We start from the raw sequence: 20,826 nt of genomic DNA on the forward strand, positions 1-20,826 counted from the left end.
CAGAGTTCAGCCCAGCAAGCTCTAATGGGAACCATTAACACCAGTATGCAGGCCGTGCAGAAGGCCCAGATTGACCTTGGGGAGGTCGACGATCTGCCTCCATTAGGACAGGACATGGTATTTACTGTGTTTCGATCATGTACACTCTATGGACAAAAGTACTTACTTTTCAATGACCCTGTACTGTGTATCTTATGAATACATTTAATCCGCACACGTCTCATGTTGTGTGCAGGCCTCCAAGGTTTGGATCCAGAACAAGATGGACGAATCCAAACACGAGATTCACTCTCAGGTTGACGCCATCACTGCAGGAACCGCTTCCGTCGTCAACCTCACTGCTGGTCAGTAGCCACCACCATGTTCGGGTTTTTTTCTTGTCTCTGTAATTTCTTCAAAATGTCACTTTTTGAATCATTTCTCCCCACTAGGTGACCCGACTGACACGGACTACACGGCAGTGGGCTGCGCCATCACCACCATCTCTTCCAACCTGACCGAGATGTCAAAGGGCGTTAAGCTGCTGGCGGCTCTCATGGAAGACGAGGTGGGCAGCGGCAACGACCTGATGAAGGCTGCCAGGACACTAGCGGGAGCCGTGTCTGACCTGCTCAAAGCCGTGGAGCCAGCCTCCGGAGAGGTGAGGGGAATCACTCGTTAATGGCAGGTTTATTTGCTGTGACTTAAAGGAGACATCTGTTTGTAATGTTTAAAAATAGGCAGGATGAGTATCACTGAAATGTGTGTGTGGGTGTCATATGGACAAAGAATGAAGCTGTTAAATCTTTATTTATTTTTTTCCCCACATTGGGTTTGGGGCTTGCAAGGATTAGGCAAACTCCATGAGCGATTGATTTGTAAATTGTATCACAGACCCCCAAAAATACATCACTTCATAATTACAGTATTGCCATCCCTCCCCTAACCCCCCCCCCACATGAACAATGTACAGTTGTTCATTGCACATTTTTAGTTTTTATTTTGAATAGAAATATTATTTAAATATTGTTAATGATTTTAAAATATATATTGTCTATTCTATACTTGATATGTATGGTTTATTCTTATTTTTTTATTATTATTAAACAATTATTTAAGATTGGCATTTCAAATGGTTGAATGTACCCAATCCTTTCTCTTCAATGAGTGTTATATTCCTCACCTTTTAAACTAAAACAAGAATAGCAAAATGACAAATGCAGCTTATTTATTTATTTGTTTTTTTTTTAAATCTAGCGTCATATTTTAGAGGTTAAAATGGCAGTTTATTTGAATAGACTTTAAATTAGGACAAGGTAACAAGCAAGGTGTTTTCTTTTTTTATTTAATTTTTATGATTATTTATTTATTTGTTCTGGTGACACACGGGGCTTTCTATATAATTACTTTTCTTTGTTGTGCCCAAATTAACTACGCGCGTAGAGGTCCGGAATGAAATGTGCAATCTATGAGTAATACGACTCTGTCTTGACATTTTATTAAAAGTGCATGTATGTTGTGCTGACTGCATAAAGACTTGTGACTGATGTGACGCTGGCTGCAAGGCATTTTCAGTCTTAAATGGGAGACAGCAAGTGGCCTGTTGACTCGCGTACTAATGTATAATGGAGTTTATGGACTTGTGCTGCAGGACTGTAACGATCTTCCTGACATTTGTTCAAAGTTGTTTGTTTCTCCTGCAGTTGTTTGTTTCTCCTGCATTAGGAGAAACATATGTCAGCTCATAAAAATGCATAGCCCTTATCAGTCCCTTTACTGTCGGTACTTGTGTGTGTGTGTGTGTGTGTGTCGAAGGATGGTGGAGAATTAGAGATGCTCTTTCATGTTGTAATATTTTGAAATGCAGAATTGAGGCAATGTGAAATACCTCAAACAGATTCAGGAGGAGCCCTTTTTCAAGCAGTATGTGCGCGCGTATGTGTGTTTTAGCCCAGACAGACGGTGCTGACAGCAGCAGGCAGCATCGGCCAAGCCAGTGGAGACCTCCTCCGTCAGATTGGAGAGAACGAAACAGATGAGAGGTTCCAGGTAACCGTGGTGCTCATTTACTTGTCAAAATGGTGCACTTCAAGCTGTGTCTACACCTTCAGCTATTATGACTATTTTGAAAAAAGTATTCAAGCATTCCGAGGCCGTCCACCAATCATATTACAGAAAAGGAAAAACATGTCGGCTGATAATGTACAATATGAATTATTCATGAATATTACACTTTAAATATCAATTTAGTTGATCAAAAACCACATGCAAAAACATAAATTGTTTCATATAATCAGTTAACAGTATGCATTACGATCCCATACAAAGCAGTTTCCCCTCACAATGTTGTTTTTCACCAAAACACACCAATATAATTCCCCAAATTTTCAGAAAAGCTTGTTATGAAGAGCTGTGGGAGCAAAAATAGTTGAGCTTTAAAAAAAAAAAGGAAGAAAAAGTCATAGTTGCGGACATGCAAGGGCAACCAATTAATTTTAATAGCTTTTTGCAATTTCAGTGAAAGATTTCAGATTGGAACAGTAACAACATAAAACAATTTTGACAACATAAACGAAAGTGCTGTCTGACTGTGCTTGCGGGCGGATTTTCTGTCTTTTGGTATTATGCTACACTTTGCACCATTATAATTGGGCTTAATGGTGCGTTTTCACCTTTGTGTGCTATTGTGGGTTGGAACGTAGCGTTTCATGGCCAATCCTCGCTGCATCGCTCTTTTGCATCAAAATCAGGGCAGTACGCCATGTTTGGCGTGCGTAAACAGAAATTAGGCTCACTAGAGTTCGTGCATGACATCATACCTGTCAACTTTTCGGAGTGCCAACCTGTATAAACTACCAAAAAAATCCTTATAAAGAGCAAAAAATCCTTATAACATACCAAAGCATTTTATATGTCAAAATAACGGCAGAAAAAAACCCACGAAATTTTCAATGATATTTATTGTAGCTCTCCATAATACAATGTCTGGTTAATGTCTAATCATCATTCTACTTAGTGGCATTACTGTGGTCAGAGTTGTATTCCTGTGTTACTTTTTTTCACCAACTCCAAATCATTTGGAGTTGGTGAAAAAAACCCCGGAAATTTTCAGAATCCGTATGATTTGTGCGATACGGCCATATACGTAAGATTCACCACAAAATCCGTATGAACTATGGCTAAACCGTATGAGTTGACAGGTATGCGACATTGACATGTAAACTTTAATATCGCCCCTTTTGGATGATGTAGTCATGTGTGTGTGTGTGTGTGTGTGTGTGTGTGTGTGTGTGTGTGTGTGTGTGTGTGTGTGTGTGTGTGGAAATTTGAGAACTTTTTGCACCTGCGCATTCCCTCCATCCAAGAAATGCGTTACATTTTCAAATCGAGTGAATGATTCTTTTGGTTTTGCATCCTTGTGCAGGATGTCCTCATGAACTTGGCCAAGGCGGTGGCCAATGCCGCCGCCATGTTGGTCCTGAAGGCAAAGAATGTGGCCCAGGTCGCAGAGGACACGGTTCTTCAGAACCGAGTCATTGCCGCTGCCACTCAGTGTGCCCTGTCCACCTCGCAACTGGTAGCGTGTGCCAAGGTACTGCATCGAACGGAATAAACCTTGTCAAGTGTTCATCTCTCCTTATCATCATGACATTTCCTTTCATGTGCTTGTAGGTGGTGAGTCCCACGATCAGCTCCCCGGTTTGCCAGGAGCAGCTCATCGAAGCCGGGAAGCTTGTAGACCGCTCTGTGGAGAGCTGCGTCCAGGCTTGCCTCTCGGCCACAGAGGACGGAGAACTCCTCAAACAGGTCGGTTGTTATTACCTTTGCCAAGGTGTCCGTTGTCTTCTTTTTTTATGGCCGTTTAGTATCTCAGTTGTTAGCATAACATTTTGGTGTGCATCCGCACACTAAACGCGGCACGGTTAGCATGTCCACCTCACAGTGAATAGGTGCAGGGTTCGATTCCGGCTTCGGGCCTTCCTGTGGGGAGGTTGCTTAGTTAGGCTGGGTCTTATACTGCCTATGCAGTATTACAATGTGAGTAGAACAAATATTTTTGCGGATTTGAAATGACATGCAGGACAAACATAGTAGCAAAAAAATACACCGTCAATGTGCATTGGTTCAAAAAAAAAAAAAGCAAACTTTTTTTTGTCCATATTTAAATTGGCATTTTTGTCGTCCACCAGGTAAGGAAGCGCGTGCTCCTATGTCGCCCTACTTGTAGCGCTGATGAAAAATGCTGGGCTCCTCCATCATTTAAATTGCTCATCCCTGATCTATGCTATGTCAGAAGCTGTAATATCAAAATTAATTGAATCCAGGTCCGTATCCATATTATACATTTGGCAGGAATGTAAATACTGTATTTCACTGACAATAGATTAGGTACTAATGGATTGCGTATTTGAGATTTGACATAATGTTTCCTTTGAATGGATCTCTGAAGCCCTTTTCCTCCGACTGAGATGGTTAGATGGTTGCCATCTATTCATTGTTGTGTTCATGGTCACTTGGTAGTATTTCTAAAACACCGATTGGGGGAATTGGTTAGAGTGATCAAAACGAGTCTCATGAGAAGTTCCCGTCATGTTTGATAGGTGAGCGCGGCAGCCAGCGTGGTGAGTCAAGCTCTGGAAGATTTGCTGCAACACGTCCGCCAGTACACTTCCAGAGGAGAGCCCATCGGTCGCTACGACCAAGCCACTGACACCATCATGACCGTCACTGAGAGCATCTTCACCTCCATGGGAGACGCAGGTCACTCCGAAATCCAAAACAAGTTTTTATCATGGCGCCCACATTTTGCGATTAAATTACTTCAGTAAAATGATCTTCCCATGGTAATTCGTGTCTTCTGCTGCCCTCTTGACAGGAGAGATGGTCCGTCAGGCCCGGGTGCTAGCCCAGGCCACCTCGGACCTGGTGAACGCAATGAGGTCGGACGCCGAAGCCGAGGTGGACCTGGACAACTCCAAAAAGTTGCTGGCGGCGGCTAAATTGTTGGCCGATGCCACTGCCAGGATGGTGGAAGCGGCCAAGGTAGTTACTTCAGTCTCTCTCAGCATTAACCACTGGCCATTCAACTACCGTACTCCCACTAGTACTACAACACTTGAAATGAGCAGTTTAAAATTTCAGTTTGTGAATCAAAATTAACATCTATGATAAAAATACATTGAATAGCACAACTGCGAATCACAAATTTTCGAGTTTTGCCAAAACTGAACCTTGGAGACTGTCCATAAAAGCTTTGACATAACATTGTGAATTAAGCTAGTGCTTGGGTGATCAAGTACATTTTTTTAATGTAAGCCTGGCTGGAACGGTGTTGAAATGGAACATATTGGATTGGATTGGATTGGATAAACTTTATTGTTAAATGTACTGTATGTAAAACATACAGCACAGATGAAATTTCTTCCCTCTCAACACAAAACAACACATGAGAGTGCACTCTTAACCACTTTCCTGCATACACTTTGTTGCCAACATTGAACCGCAAAAGATCAGGCAATTTAATAAGTGTCTGGAAAGAAAATAATGCACATTTCCTCATGACACTTGCCCAGTCCTGTCATCCAACAACATTGCATAATTTCAGAACTCTATTAACGAAAGCTGTGTGTGATGCAATACATTCTATATCACTGTCAACGTTGTTGTTTCATTAACTCATTCACTCCCAAAGACGTTTTAAACGTCTTTTCAGACTTGATCCAGAATTGGCTGGTACCGAATGAGTTAATTACCTCTACCAAAATGAAGCAATTTTGATAATTCTCTCATATTAAATCCTATGAAGTGGGCAGTGAGTGAGCATTGACTTATCCTCTAAAGTCATTCTTTCTGTAAACTGGAGTTAAAAACATCTGACGTGACACTGAGCTGTGCTTTTAGTTTGACATTTTAATGAAGTCTGTAGAGGATTACATAAAACAAAACTCTGCCTATGCTCATTGTTTCACTTTGGCTCCACTCATTTGGGTCTGGATCATGATCAAAGCACCGAAAACATCCCCAAACTGGAAGTTGGCCCTGACGTGCATGAATGTTAAGTCACTGCGATTCCAAGTGCGGCTTAATGCAGCTCACTTGCTGTTTGATCCAAATTTAGCCGGTGTAACCCCGAACAAATCACTGTCACACCACACTTAGTACCCATTCCTCCCTTGAATCATCTGAAGCCTAAAGGTGTCGCAACTAATAATACGCCGACTCAGAATCTTAGTGTAACGTACGACATGACACTTATGAAGCGTTAACATACTACAATAAGACAAAGCGTGAGTCATTTATGAAATTAATTCATCTGTCAACTGGATCAAACTCTATGAATAGCTCCCCACTTTCCACCGTGACAATGAACAGACGCCCTCCAGCTATTTACTTTGACTTAAGCCTTAATTTACCACAAGTTGCCTCTTTACATATTCCTCCTAGACCTTATTTGGGCACTGTTGTCATGGCGACTGATGCACTGATAAGATTCAAGACTTCTGGACACTGCTTATTGGTTGATTCCCCCCACCCCTACTCCCTCAATCCATTTCTCCATGTTGTATTGTCATAGCAGACAGTGGCTGGGACTTGAAAAGCTTGTTAGTGTTGGCCCGCTCATGGAAGTCATGTCGTCATTCGTCCCTCTGGAATTAGCAGGCTTTGATAATTATGCAAATGACCTGTTGTGTTAAATCACCGTCAACAAGCAGAAGGCAGCAATACAGTACACTCGACTGGTCTCAAAAGAAATTTATCAACAGCGCAGTCACTTTGTAGACATAATATTCACAGCTGGCCCATTATATTGGAAGGTTAAAGACTTTCTCCATGAAATTGTGTGTGTGTCTGTTATTTTGTCTTTATTTATTTAGTCTGGGCCACGTAAAGTTCTTTAATTTAGCCGTTTTATTTGTCCACAATGTCTTCATTAGCTCAATGAAGGAGATTTTGGCGCGACTGTTTCTAGCCCGGCCCCTCGATAATAAATTGCTAACCTTATGAGGATAAGTGATGCAGAAACTGGATGGATTGCGACCCAACACTTTTGTTCATACAAGGACAAGTGAGGCCCAATGATTTGGACTCAGACAATCTGGAAGACCCCTTTTTTGGTCCAGGAATTCAAGTTACTAAAATGCCACTTGGCTTTTGGGTAGATGCTGTGTGCCGGTGTACGGGTATGTGTGTGTGTGTGCTTGTTCATGCGGGTGTGCGTTCCCTCAGGGTGCAGCGGCCTATCCCGAGAACGAAGATCAGCAGCAGCGACTGAGGGAGGCTGCTGAGGGTCTTCGAGTGGCGACGAACGCTGCTGCTCAGAACGCCATCAAGAAGAAGCTGCTCAACAGACTCGAGGTCTGCAGGGATCAGATTGAGGGCTAAGCGGGCAGAGATGGCTTGGGATTTAAAAAAAAAAAACAGAAATGGTCACTTTCAGCTTGCATTTTCTTGAAAGGCCCAGTCTGCAATCTATCATTTTACGTCACTTTCTTTCACACATTTGCGATTTCTAAGTTGACATCAACTCAGAAAAAATGTGATTTGGTGTGTGTGTGCGTGTGTGTGTTTTGTGCTTCAGAATGCTGCCAAGCAAGGTGCAGCGGCTGCCACGCAAACCATCGCCGCCGCTCAGAATGCCGCCGCCTCCAACAAGAACACAGCCGCCCACCAGCAATTGGTTCAGAGCTGCAAGGTGAGCGTGATTAGTTTATTTATTGAATGTAAAAATTATTAAATGTATAAATTAAATCCCAACTAGTGTGCAGCAGCACATTTGTTTGTCATGAGGTGTGCTGTGTGGGGAATTATCTAATTTCAGAATGCCGATATTATCTCATGTTAGTAGACTGATTATGTACTTTCAGGTCCACTATTCCACAGTGTTTTGTTTTTTTTAATCTGAATGTTGCACAGATATTGTTCATTAGGAGACCTAAATGTGTTTGCTCTGTACATTTTCTCCTCTCTTACTGTACAAGATCACAATGCCTTGCCCCTCCTTATTTTAGTATAATCACCAAATCTTGTCGAACTTCCTGTTTTGATGACTTTCGCAGCCCGCTCTGTCAGCACTCAAGTCATGCCCGATGGTAGCGAGCACGAAAAATCTATTTCCTGCTCCAATTACTTTGAGATGTAGCAAACACCCAACAAAATCCAATTGATACCATTGTGAGACAATTCAAAATTAACCAATGACTGCTGTGCGTGTGTGTGTGTGTGTGTGTGTGTGTGTGTGTGTGTGTGTGTGTGCGCGATTTAGGCGGTGGCTGACCACATCCCTCAACTGGTCCAGGGGGTGCGCAGCAGTCAGGCCAAACCGGATGACATCAGTGCACAACTTGCCCTCATCATTGCCAGCCAGAACTTCCTACAGGTGCAACCCATAACACTCTCACACTTACACGCGCGTGCTTATGGTAAGGGGATATTGAAACTTGATGCCCCAGAATTGTCACGACTACTTTGGGAATGAGGCTGAACAAAGTATATTTATATAACCATTATTCCACAATTTAAAAATGGACCCACAACCTATTTTTTAAACTCTGGTGCTGTTACGACATGATCTCATTGATTCAACTGTTCTACTTAAACAAACGGTAGCCGGTGGGGGGGGGGGGGGGGGGGGCTATTACACAATGTTACCGGTGTATTACAATGGATGTCACGTGACAAAGGGACTGAAATAAAGTAGAACAAGGCAGTCTGGGTGCAATTAATGTTCTGTAGTTTTCCAGAACGTAAACGTAGATGTACGCAACATTATAGTGGAACCACAAATCATCATTTGAGAAAGCGTCTCCATATCTGAGCCTGTTTACGTGCCCATGTAGGTGCTGCTGTTTTGCTTAGCAAAAGAGTTCAAATAGGATCGGTTACTCTTTAACGTCCAAATGTGTGCAAGACCATCTAAGAAATTGAGTAGGGACAGTCACTCCCCACTTTTTCTATTTGAGGCGTTTGTGTCTTTTTTTCTTGCGTATTCGGGACGGGCATTATTTGAGGAAATACGTTTTGTCATAAATTTTATGGAGTTTTGCTTTACGAAGCAGATTTAATAGAACTATTTATGTTCCACGCGCTACACAGCCGGGTAGTAAGATGGTGACCTCCGCAAAGTCATCGGTTCCCACGGTGACGGATCAGGCTGCAGCCATGCAACTGGGTCAGTGTGCCAAGAACCTGGCCACTTGCCTGGCCGAGCTGAGGACAGCTGCACAGAAGGTAGAAGTCAAACTTTTATTTGTATTTTGTAGTTGATACAGAGCAGTAGTTCCGTTGTGAAAGTATTTAAATATAAGCGTGTCTCATCGTTTCTGAATTGCTTTTTTATGAGTTGATTTGCTTCGCTGCTTAAGTGTGCCAAGCGACAAATGACTTCATCAGATAAAAACAAGAGCTTAGCGGTATCGCAGACGGAGAAACATAATTGTGCTTTAGTTGTACGTGATGGTTGATGTCGATGTAACTTATAACATTTTGGTAGGAACATAAATTGAAAATTAAGAACTGGAACCCTTGAGGAAAACACATCAGACAACTGTGAACAATTAAAGTACTGCGTTTTTCCTGCTAGGTTGCTTACCTTGGTTGATGTCGGACCATATGTACACTTAATATACTTTTTTTTAAACCTATTTGCATTTTTTTTCTAGGCTCATGAAGCTTGTGGCCCCATGGAGATCGACTCCGCACTCACCGCCATCCAAACGCTGAAAAGTGAGTTGCAGGACGCCAGGCTGGCTGCCGGTAATGCACAGCTGAAACCGCTGCCGGGAGAATCGGTAAGAAAAAGTCAGCTTACACATGAAAATAAGAAATTGCAATTGAAGTTCGAATTAAGGCTGCGTTTTCTTGAATGGTTCTTTAGTTGGAGAAGTGCGCTCAGGAATTGGGCAGCACCTCCAAGTCAGTCGGGTCCTCCATGGCTCAGCTACTTACCTGTGCTGCACAAGGCAATGAACACTACACAGGTAGGGACTGTGAATGAAGTATACAGAACAGCTGATATGGCTTTTAAATAGAATCTTGGATTTTTTTTTTCCTCCCATTGATTACAGAAAAAGACAATTATAAATACAGGCTTGAAATCAAGATTTGCTTTTTGTTTTATTTTCCTTTATGTTTGCTTTATTTTAAATCAAAACAAAAAAAGCTTTGTTTGTTTTATTCTCAAAGCGTATACTCTATGGGAGAAAAAAAATATACACACACACACATATATATATATATATATATATATATATATATATATATATACTGTATATATATGCAAAAAATAAATCAATTGAAAAAAATAAAGGACAAAAAAAATCAGCCTGCTAAATAATTTAATTGATAACATCACTTAATCCCCCAGCTCTACTTCGAATAACGCATTTCATGCATTATACTGATGCTCACAATAACTGATACGGCAGGCATAGCAGCCAGGGAGACAGCACAGGCCTTGAAGACGCTGGCCCAGGCGGCCCGCGGAGTAGCCGCATCCACCACCGATCCCAAAGCCGCCGCCGCCATGCTGGACTCGGCCCGCGACGTCATGGATGGCTCGGCGCTTCTCATCCACGAGGCCAAGGAAGCACTTGCTTGTCCCGGAGATGCTGAGAGCCAGCAGAGGTTGGCTCAGGTGAGATCTGAGAGCATTTAATATGAATTTGGACTTTGGGCACATTTCTTTCTGACTTTTAAAGGTTGCCAAACATAATTTGTTTGTAAAATGTATCTTGTGTCATCTGTTGTGCAGCTGATCTTTTTTCTGCACAGAATACGCTCAGATCCAGAACTGTATCAAATACTAAAATAAGACTATCTTTATACCAGGGATGTCCCGATAACACTGTTTTGGCACCCGAATTGAAGTCGGTAGATTTAAGTATCTGCCTAGAACATGGGCATGCATCCGATTTTTCTCAAATACATTTTGAAATATACATACAACAATGAATATATATACATACAGTATATATACAGTATATATATATATATATATATAAAAGTGATGAAACTTCCTTCCACCTGCAATCGCCTGATAATTGAGTCTTTCTGGTAAATATTTACGTGCAGGAGAAGAAAGTAAGCAGCTCAACATCTGTCGTATTAGCCAAGGGAAAGCGTCGTAATTAAGCAGGTGTCATATTTTATCAGCAAAACATTCTCAATGATTTATGCCTCGCCATCTCATTTTCCCAACTTAATTAATACTCTGGGTAGCGATAAACACCAAGGTGGTGCTGCTTGTTAATGCAATAGCGTTTTGTATTATAGATCATCACGCTTGGGATTAGTTTTTTAATGTTCCGTCGGTCATCCTTGAACCTGCAGGTGGCCAAGGCCGTGTCTCATTCACTGAACAACTGCGTCAACTGTCTGCCTGGTCAGAAGGACGTGGACATGGCTCTCAAGAGCATCGGAGAGGCCAGCAAGAAGCTTCTCATTGAAAATGTGGGTTGAACGAAGCCTCCCTCGCAAAAAACAAACAAACAAACAAAAAAATTCATAAGCATAGGGAGTTAATAAACGCTTGGGAAAAAAAACAGTGCAGGAAGTCTTACTTTGCTTTTTAGATCCCACCAGCCTCCAAGACGTTTCAGGAGGCGCAGAGTGAACTCAACCAGACGGCGGCCGACCTCAACCAGTCTGCGGGTGAAGTGGTTCACGCCTCAAGGGGCTCCAGCAGCCAGCTGGCGGTGGCGTCGGGGAAGTTCAGTGAAGACTTTGACGAGTTCCTGGACGCTGGCATCGAGATGGCAGGGCACACTCAGGTCCTTCTCCATCTTATTTTTTTCCAGTGTTGAACGGGCCGCATAAAATGATATGGCGGGCCAGATCTGGCCCCCCGGTCTTGACTTTGACACGTGATCTACAGTAATGTTTTTTTCTCAAAAGTAATTTGCATGTCTTGTTATTTTGTGTCATGCGGCTCATCATCCCAGAAGAGGGATGACCAAGTGCAGGTGATCAGTAACCTGAAGAACATCTCCATGGCCTCCAGCAAACTGCTGCTGGCTGCCAAGAGCCTGTCAGTGGATCCCGCTGCAGCGAATGCCAAGAACCTGCTAGCGGCCGCTGCAAGGTGCCACAGTAATGTGTTATATGCACTGATGTCAATTGTCCCCAGAAGTGTCCTTCCCTTCAGAACAGTGATTTTTTTTCAAACTGTATCACATACCATGAGAGGGAGTCTATCTATCATGAGGGCTCCCTCTAGCTGTATGAAAAAGAATCACTGAATTATATTTTCTTGAATCTTAAATTGGCCTATGTTCTGTTGCTGTTGTTGTTTTTTTGTTTTTTTTAAATTCAGTGCACTTCAAAATAGTTCTCGTACTTTAAAGATATACATTTGCATTTCCTTTTTAAGGAAATGTTTTCTTTCAAACACTTGTATTTTGTATTGTAACGTTTTTGGGCAATTCATTTTTATTGAATCCTTATTTGTCCTTATTTTTGCTGTATTTAAATCTATTAGTCAACTGCAAATTTTAACTTCAGATGGCATTATGTGTCCCTAAATGTATATGGACACTGATATAAAAATGTCTTTTTTGTTTTATATATATATATATATATATATATATATATATATATATTTCCAAAATTTGACCTATAGAAGGATTTTACCATGCATTGTAATTTAGCGATGGCATTTCAGAAATAAATTCCACGTGTCGCTGAGCCCAAAACTTAATTCATAAACCTGACAAAATATATGACCATATTCTTAACCTGCCTTACTAGATTTTAAAAAAAAGGGCAGATTGGAATCGGCACCAAAAAAAAATCGCGAAACGTTGACTCGCAACTTTAATTAAAAAAATTTTTTTTAAATGTCAGCCAGAGTTATGAAACCATCCAGAATATTACAGTGGCTAAAAATATTTTTCTAAACACTTAGGCCTACGATATTTTCCCGTTGGTCATTCTAGTGGTTTTTGGGAGAGCTGAGTATTTTTTTTTTTAGGTGGCACTGGGCATAAAAAGCTTGAGAAAGACTGCTTTTACGGTATAATATTCTGTTTCTCGTTTCAGAGCTGTAACTGACAGCATCAACCAGCTGATCACGCTGTGCACTCAGCAGGCGCCCGGCCAGAAGGAGTGTGATAATGCTCTGAGAGAGCTCGAGGTAAACCGTGCTCGTTTTTAATCGTTATGCAACAGGTTTGAGGAGTATGACTTGGCTTGGGTTTGCCACCACTGTTCAGAAAATTTTAGCTTGACACCGTCAGTGAATATTGTTCTGTATATTTGTTAAAATAAAAAGCCTATTTATTTTTGATGGATATCAGAAGTAAGATGTTTTGTCACGCTGCTGATAATATTGTTGTTTCAGTGGGTTTTGTGTTAAAGGCAAACACGTTCCAATGTTATACCTCTGCATAAAAGAAATTGATTAAATCCTTCCAGGCCGTCAGAGGAATGCTGGACAACCCCAATGAACCCATCAATGACCTCTCCTACTTTGACTGCATCGAGAGTGTCATGGAAAATTCCAAGGTAGGCCTTCCAGGTCCACCAGCTGGGAGCTAAAACATCCCTCATTTCTTAACAAGCCGTTACTTCTCTCTTTTCATTCATGGTGGTCTGTCAAGGTCTTGGGAGAGTCAATGGCGGGAATTTCCCAGAACTGCAAGACGGGAGATGTGATGTCATTTGGAGACTGCGTCAGATTTGCATCCAAGGCCCTGTGTGGGCTCACTGAAGCTGCCGGACAAGTACATACAAATCCCCCAACGTCATTGATTCATGTGGAGTGATTACAGTGCACTACATCATGGGTTATCATTCATGCGATCACAATTTCACCGATTTTTTTTTTTTTTTTTTTTTTTTTGGGTGGAGCATATCTCGCCATCTGCCACAGAAATCTCTACGTATAGTTTGTAAATCACTAGTTTATTATTACCGTTTTACGGAGATGGGGATGACAGAATACAGTGATTATTTGACTTAACTCGTTAAATTCATTCCAAATTAACATTCCCCATTGAAATGAATTGAAATGCCATTATCACTAAGACCCTATTTTGGATACATTTTATGCCTGCATTTTTTGGGGGCTATGTTTAAATAACAATATGTTTATAAAGTGGGTCTGTGATTAAAGCATGAAGGTATAACACCAATGTTTTTTGGTTTTATATGGTGTCTCTATATTATGGCTTTTCATCTATAGTGCCCCCTTAATTTTTTTTAATATATATTTTTTAACCGTAGGCATCCTACCTAGTGGGTGTGTCCGATCCCAACAGTCACGCAGGCCACCAAGGATTGGTGGACCCCATCCAGTTTGCGAAAGCCAACCAGGCAATTCAAACAGCCTGTCAGAATCTTGTGGATCCGGAAAGTAGCGCCTCCCAGGTACAAGCAGCCATAAAATAATACAGCCTCATGGTTGTTCTTCTTTTTTGTTTTCCAGGTTAGATATTTGTACTCTAAAATGATTTAAAATGGGTGAAAATTTCACTTCATGCTTTGGAGGGCTAATATAAGATATTACAATCAAGGATACTCTGAGTAAATGTTGTAGTGACCTTTAATGGACCGTGACTCCTCTGTCCCAACCCCCCCCCCTCTAATATCGCAGGTGCTCTCAGCAGCCACCATTGTTGCAAAGCACACATCTGCGCTGTGCAACGCCTGCCGCTTGGCCTCCTCCAAGACGACCAACCCAGTCGCCAAGAGGCACTTTGTCCAGTCGGCTAAGGAGGTAGCCAACAGCACCGCCAACCTGGTCAAAACCATTAAGGTGGGTCTAGTCCAGCCAAAACCTAATTAGTCTGGACACATGTTCATCCAGGATTTAACCTAACCCGAACCTGTATGTGTTGGATTACAGAATCAATTTATTCATAGCAGCTAATTTCACATTTGTTTCAAGTTTGATTCTTTTAATCAGCTGCAGCAAACCTTTGTATTTGACCCTTTGCTGATGTCTTTTTCGCCCTTAGGCTCTCGATGGAGATTTCTCGGATGAGAACAGGAACAGGTGTCGAGTGGCCACGGCTCCACTCATCGAAGCGGTGGAAAACCTGACAATATTTGCGTCCAACCCAGAATTTGCTAGCATCCCGGCTAAGATCAGCCACGAGGTCGGTTACAGACAGCTGCTTTTTGTGTAGTTTAATGAGCAAAGAACATTTTGTGTCTTAAGTCTTCAACCAACTTGTTCCCCTGCAGGGTTCTACGGCTCAGGAGCCAATCATCCAATCAGCACGCTCCATGCTTGACAGCTCCACCTACCTGCTCAAGACTGCCCGTTCGTTGGTTATCAACCCCAAAGACCCGCCCACTTGGTCCGTTCTGGCCGGTCATTCCCGCACCGTCTCTGACTCCATCAAGAGTCTCATCACGGCCATCCGGTTTGTTGTGGAAGGGGGGCGGGGCTCTTAAACTGCGTTAAAGCTCGTCTCATTGACTTTTAGTTTCTATATAAATATACATGTATTGTACTATCTTAAAACTAGGTTCCACGTTTACATATTTACAGCACAAAGGTGGAATATAAGTACTTTCAGTACAGCGTTTTAAATAAAAATGTAAGAGTCTCCTCATTTGGATGACAAATACCTCCTCTCTTTTTCAATCTCTGTCTTCTTCACTACCTGTTTATCATCCTTCAACCTCGCTCCCTCATCCATTTTACTGCTCTCTCTCCGGCCCATTTCCTTCTCAGGGACAAAGCCCCCGGCCAGCGGGAGTGCGACTCATCCATTGATAACATCAACAAATGTATCCGGGACATTGAGCAGGCCTCTTTGGCTGCGGTCAGCCAGAATTTACCCAGCAGGGATGACATCTCTCTGGAGGTAAGGAAGCGTTAGGAAAGGACTCAGAATATTTCCTTTTTTTTTTTCCTTCCAAATACTCATCTTTGTCAAATGATGCCTTCATTTGATGTTTTGTGTATATATTAGATACTCGGTGTTATGCATGCTGTTGGCCGACATCCTTTCTGTTGATTTAGACTGCTGTCAATCCTCCTCTTTGTTTTAGTAATCTAATTTCCAACTACTGTATGATATTTTTGGTCCAATTTGACATCAAGTTTATTTTGTCATATTTTAACATAACATGTCATTTTTATTTAAGTCAACAGCATCTGTCTTATTGTATCTCATTGAAAAGGTAGATGGCTTTAAAGCTTTTCATGCATTTTTACATTTACAAATCGGAATAACTCAGTCTGATGTTGCTGATGATTTGTTGATTCTTAAAAATTAAATAGCTTGAATATTTAGGGCTTCTACAAATATATTTCTTCAGCAAGTCTGGTGATTTTCTTTGCCGCATTTACAAGTTAATTCATGTTGGAAGATGACAACAAGAAACACATCTTGGCATCATACCTTCTCGAATTAAGATGTACAGTATTGAATTGCAATCCCACCGAATCGAATCGTACACCTTTAAAATGACCCTACCTTGAATCGTATACGTTATGCATATTAAATCGTCTTTTATTGGAGAGATGCACATGTAGCCACCGAAAGAACACCATACCTGCAGTGACGCAGAATGTTGACAGCTTCAAGCTTTGGGGCTGTTTTTCGTCGGCTGGAACCAGGACTTTCGTCAAAGGGAATTATGACCAGCTCTAAATAGCAGCATGAACCTAGTCAGGCTTTTCCGAGAAATATGAAGAAGCACTTCATATGTCAAAATGACAGTGACCCGAAGCACAAATTAATAAAAGAATACCTTCATCAGAAGATTTTGACTTTTAGAATGGCCCAGCCAGAGCCCAGACCTAAACCAGATCAAACATCTGTGAGTTGATCTAATGAGGGCTGTGTACAGCACATGTCCTCACAATCTGACAGATGTGGAGTGCCAAACTGATGGATTCCTACCAAAAAAGATTGAGTGCTGTCCGAAATGACAAAAGCGCTGCAATCAAGTATTAATTTGTGAGTTATTGTATGTTTTTTCTTCTCTTTGAAATGATTTCTCTTTGAGGGAATATATGTCAAGTTTGCAGGTGAAGCACTTTGAATGCAATTCCACCTCTCCCATAAAAGGCCACACCGGACCAAATGTACTTTCATTTCCTCTTCTTTTCAGGCCCTGCAAGAGCAGCTGACATCCTCCGTGCAGGAAATTGGCCACTTAATCGACCCTGTTTCCACTGCTGCCAGAGGCGAAGCCTCCCAACTAGGACACAAGGTACGGTATATAGGGCAACACGTTAATAACTTTGCTTAAATGCTTTAACTGTGAAGCAAGACAAAAGTGACAGTACAGTTTACTCCGCTTAACACAGGGGCGGGGGGAGGGGGGGCGGCTACGTTCCAGACCGAGCCACAAAAGATGAAAAAATGTGATTTGGAGAAACCGTATCAAAACTCGTTTTAGAAAATTGTTTTATCCGTCCCACTCATTAAAACACATTTTATGGACACATTTTAAATGTAGTTGAAGACACACAAAAATTTGCAGGTGTCAGATGTGTCCGGTTACATGCATGTGTATGCAAGAGCGGGGGTGGTGGGGTTGTATGTGACATTGTGTGAGTGTCTGTGCGTGAGCTGTGGCCTACAGCAGTTCATGTGTGTTTAAGGGATGCTTTGCTCTCTTTTGCATTTCAATTTATGCTTCAAATATTTGTGTATACATATACTGTATGTCGAAGCTTAGGCAAAAGCACAGAGCTTTCCAGTAATGTACTTGACACTAAAATTGTCTTAATCTCACCAGTAAAACAATTCTTATATAATAATAATAATAATTGCGTAAACAACTGACCGGCCATTTTGAACTTTTATTCACCGTGCGTAACCTTTCATTCATAATGTGGCATACTGGTAAGATATCAAATAAATACTCAAAACGACTTGCAAAATACATCACACCATCGCAAGTATCCCTAGATGCCGTGCAGGTATGCCCCCTAGCGGCTATTAGGAGTGTAGAGATGGCATCAGACCAATCTGAGTCGATTTTCTGTGTTTTGAGGCATCGCCATGACAAATTGATGTTTTTTTGTTTTGTTTTTTTTGTCTGAAATCATACTCCACACACAACTGATGTGCGTTTTGACCTCAGGTGAGCCAGCTGGCCAGCTACTTTGACCCACTGATCAGGGCAGCAGTGGGCGTGGCATCCAAGCTGAAGGACCACCAGCAGCAGATGACCTTCCTGGATCAGACCAAGACCCTGGCCGAGTCCGCCTTGCAGATGCTGTACGCTGCCAAGGAAGGGGGAGGAAATCGCAAGGTCAGATCTTTGGTGGATTTTGTCTTCCGCCATGCAGGTTTTACCTTAAGCTCGTTTTATCAGCCTACTAATAATTCAGCGTGTCCATAAAGTCTCTTTACAATGTAATAAATTGATTCGAAAGGCAAATATCTACAATACACAAATGCTGGAAATTATGACAAAAAGAGGAGTACATCTGCCGCTTCCTTTGCATTCGGAACTGTTGTCTCCGGATGAACAAAATGTAATTACAAGACAACGGAGGCCTTCTTTAGCTTGGTGGCCTGCGTGTGATTGTGCATTGTCGTGACAACTGTCAGGCGTGCCACACGCACGACGCCATCGCCGAGGCCTCCCAGTTAATGAAGGAGGCAGTGGATGACATCATGGTGACGCTGAACGAGGCTGCCAGTGAAGTTGGAATGGTCGGCGGCATGGTGGATTCCATTGCGGAGGCCATGGCCAAGGTAAATCCACTTTGATATAGGAAACATATCCATTTTCTCTTTTTTTGTTTTTTAATTTTTACTTTGTGTCATGCTTTTTGTGGTCAGACCCCAAGGGTAGCGTTTTTACTTACGATGTTCTATATTTCAAATCCATACCAGTACCAGTATTCACTCTCTGAGCACTCACTCAAACAGAGTACAGTCACATCTGGTACTTTTGATGTATGAAATGTCATTTAACACAGTGACAAAAAAACAAAACAAAGACCTTCCTTTTTAACGCTGACGAGTCACGGATTTGTCAAACTGCTGCAATTTAGTGCCAACTACTGCCAAGGAGGATTTGCTTGATGTGAAGATGTTATTTATTTATTTATTTTGCCCACCGTGTCTGTGGCTGTTATCCGGATCCTCCACAATACCCGATCCTTTAAACTTTAAAATAAAGCTAATATGGGCCTGATACGATACTCACGCATCCCTACTTTTTACTGCACGCCCTGACTTAGCCTAATTGGCTCATGCAAGTGAACCAGCCCTCATCCAGCCCCGCATACTCCCGATGAGTACAGATTTCCTTGACGACTGGGAGAAGCTCAAGGGATGGCTGCACATCTCCCAAAAAATAACAAATAAAATAGCAACTGTGAACTACGAAGCAATGCAAGCCTCGAGTCTACAAGATGGCATAGATTCTAATTTCCCTCGTGGTGGTGGCAGCACTTGAAAACCAAACTGGCGAGTTATACAAATCATTGTATTTGGCCCATGCGGCACATATCGCTCAACAACAAAATGCCCCCAGCCCACCGAATTGCCAACTTTATCAAGCAGTCAAGTATGCATTGCTTATCAGAGGCGAAGGCTGATCTGTGCACTGAAAAAAAAATGCAGCTCTTTTGGCTTTGATGTGCCTCTGGATCCTCAGCCAGGATAGCTGATTTCATAATATTTCCTCTTTTTAAATTGTGCATCACTTTATATCGAACTACTGCAGCTCTGACTATTCACAGATGTCAGATTCCCAAGTGTCACCTTTGAATAGGCTAAGTCAACGTGAAGTACCTGTGATATTGCAGACTGCTTTCAGCCGGCACGCTCCTTCTCCACGACCAGCATTAGTCCTCTGCTGGCTTCTCTGTGATGTGTTAATTTAACACAGACGCTGTAATGTATGCAGTGCAAGATGATTATCACATTTTTTAAAACTTGCAAGCCTTATTTTAAACTGTGATTAAATACTCACCAGATGCTTCCTGCAGCTGCACTCTAACAAACAATCATCAATTTTACTTTTCCAAATATGATCACTTTTGTCACACGGGTATTTATTTAGTAATGTGCTTGTTGTGATGATCGTAAATGCATTGTGGTTTGTATTAGGAGCACGAGGATATGCACTATGCTGTGCAGTATATACCAAAACTCCGATTAGTCGCCATCCACTTAAGACACCTCCTTAAATGGATATCTCCCTTATTCTCCCCTAGTAGAAAACTCATGGTAATAATTATTCTGTAAATCAAATCTAATTATGCTTTCGATGCCGTACCCCATACATGGACATTGCAAAGTTATTTATTGAGGCCATTTAAACTCGTTGCCATTAAAACAGCAGCAACTACCAAAGCACATAAAAGGCCTGCCAGTTGAATTAAAATCTAGAGTCTAAATTATTAAAGGGGATCTTGAGTACAGAATACCTCCTTAAACTGCAATTAAAATTCCAATAGACTGACCTGTGGTCATCTCACAATGCGTACATTCATGTTTATGTTGCACAATTAATATGCTCTGTCTACCCTTTCTGCATTGCTTCTTTCCGTGTATTATTTCAATGCAATGTTCTTTTTTTATTTGCTTTTAAACTCACTTGACATGCAGTTCAATACAGTGTGGCCCGAGGGTTAGGGGGAGAAACATTTATCATTCCTTGTATATGCTAGAAGATGGCGGCACAGCCCTACTTTTGTATAAATGAAGCTCCTCAACTCACATTGACATGGTTTACTGGCACCAAGATGTCACGGGATGACTGCAGACTTCTGAATGGAGCTCCTCAGCTTGCTTCAACATAGTTTCTTGGCTTCAGGATACCACAACATGGTGCCAAACAATACATTTATTGCCTTGGTCTGAGCACAAAAACAGCACAGCAAATTCTGTCGGTCATTTTTTCAGGATAGGTTCCCCCTAA

The 20,826-nt window shown here is 41.8% G+C and overlaps 1 protein-coding gene and 1 long non-coding RNA gene across 2 annotated transcripts in view; one reads left to right on the forward strand and one right to left on the reverse strand.

The window, feature by feature from the left end:
* The window catches only part of LOC147207779 (talin-2), an 80,006-nt gene that overhangs the window by 44,759 nt on the left and 14,421 nt on the right, over window positions 1-20,826 (forward strand). The window contains exons 15-43 of the mRNA XM_086107299.1: window positions 4-117; window positions 236-344; window positions 432-640; window positions 1,930-2,028; window positions 3,404-3,571; window positions 3,652-3,786; window positions 4,581-4,740; window positions 4,856-5,022; window positions 7,207-7,335; window positions 7,559-7,672; window positions 8,243-8,356; window positions 9,073-9,207; window positions 9,639-9,767; window positions 9,854-9,956; window positions 10,404-10,612; window positions 11,308-11,427; window positions 11,550-11,747; window positions 11,919-12,058; window positions 13,015-13,108; window positions 13,390-13,479; window positions 13,575-13,697; window positions 14,200-14,343; window positions 14,570-14,731; window positions 14,934-15,074; window positions 15,163-15,344; window positions 15,659-15,791; window positions 17,047-17,148; window positions 18,028-18,198; window positions 18,501-18,647. Of these exons, the coding sequence (XP_085963425.1) occupies window positions 4-117; window positions 236-344; window positions 432-640; window positions 1,930-2,028; window positions 3,404-3,571; window positions 3,652-3,786; window positions 4,581-4,740; window positions 4,856-5,022; window positions 7,207-7,335; window positions 7,559-7,672; window positions 8,243-8,356; window positions 9,073-9,207; window positions 9,639-9,767; window positions 9,854-9,956; window positions 10,404-10,612; window positions 11,308-11,427; window positions 11,550-11,747; window positions 11,919-12,058; window positions 13,015-13,108; window positions 13,390-13,479; window positions 13,575-13,697; window positions 14,200-14,343; window positions 14,570-14,731; window positions 14,934-15,074; window positions 15,163-15,344; window positions 15,659-15,791; window positions 17,047-17,148; window positions 18,028-18,198; window positions 18,501-18,647 (4,041 nt within the window). The remainder of the gene's footprint in view (window positions 1-3; window positions 118-235; window positions 345-431; window positions 641-1,929; window positions 2,029-3,403; window positions 3,572-3,651; window positions 3,787-4,580; window positions 4,741-4,855; window positions 5,023-7,206; window positions 7,336-7,558; window positions 7,673-8,242; window positions 8,357-9,072; window positions 9,208-9,638; window positions 9,768-9,853; window positions 9,957-10,403; window positions 10,613-11,307; window positions 11,428-11,549; window positions 11,748-11,918; window positions 12,059-13,014; window positions 13,109-13,389; window positions 13,480-13,574; window positions 13,698-14,199; window positions 14,344-14,569; window positions 14,732-14,933; window positions 15,075-15,162; window positions 15,345-15,658; window positions 15,792-17,046; window positions 17,149-18,027; window positions 18,199-18,500; window positions 18,648-20,826) is intronic.
* LOC147207780 (uncharacterized) lies at window positions 18,103-20,816 on the reverse strand. The gene is made up of 3 exons (XR_015100466.1): window positions 20,626-20,816; window positions 19,695-19,794; window positions 18,103-18,169 (listed from the first exon to the last, which is right to left on the reverse strand). It is a non-coding gene; the product is annotated as an uncharacterized LOC147207780 (long non-coding RNA).

The sequence above is a fragment of the Hippocampus guttulatus genome, chromosome 3 (assembly GCF_054856545.1).
Source record: "Hippocampus guttulatus isolate MCC_2025c chromosome 3, RoL_Hgut_1.0, whole genome shotgun sequence".
Lineage (NCBI taxonomy): Eukaryota > Metazoa > Chordata > Actinopteri > Syngnathiformes > Syngnathidae > Hippocampus > Hippocampus guttulatus.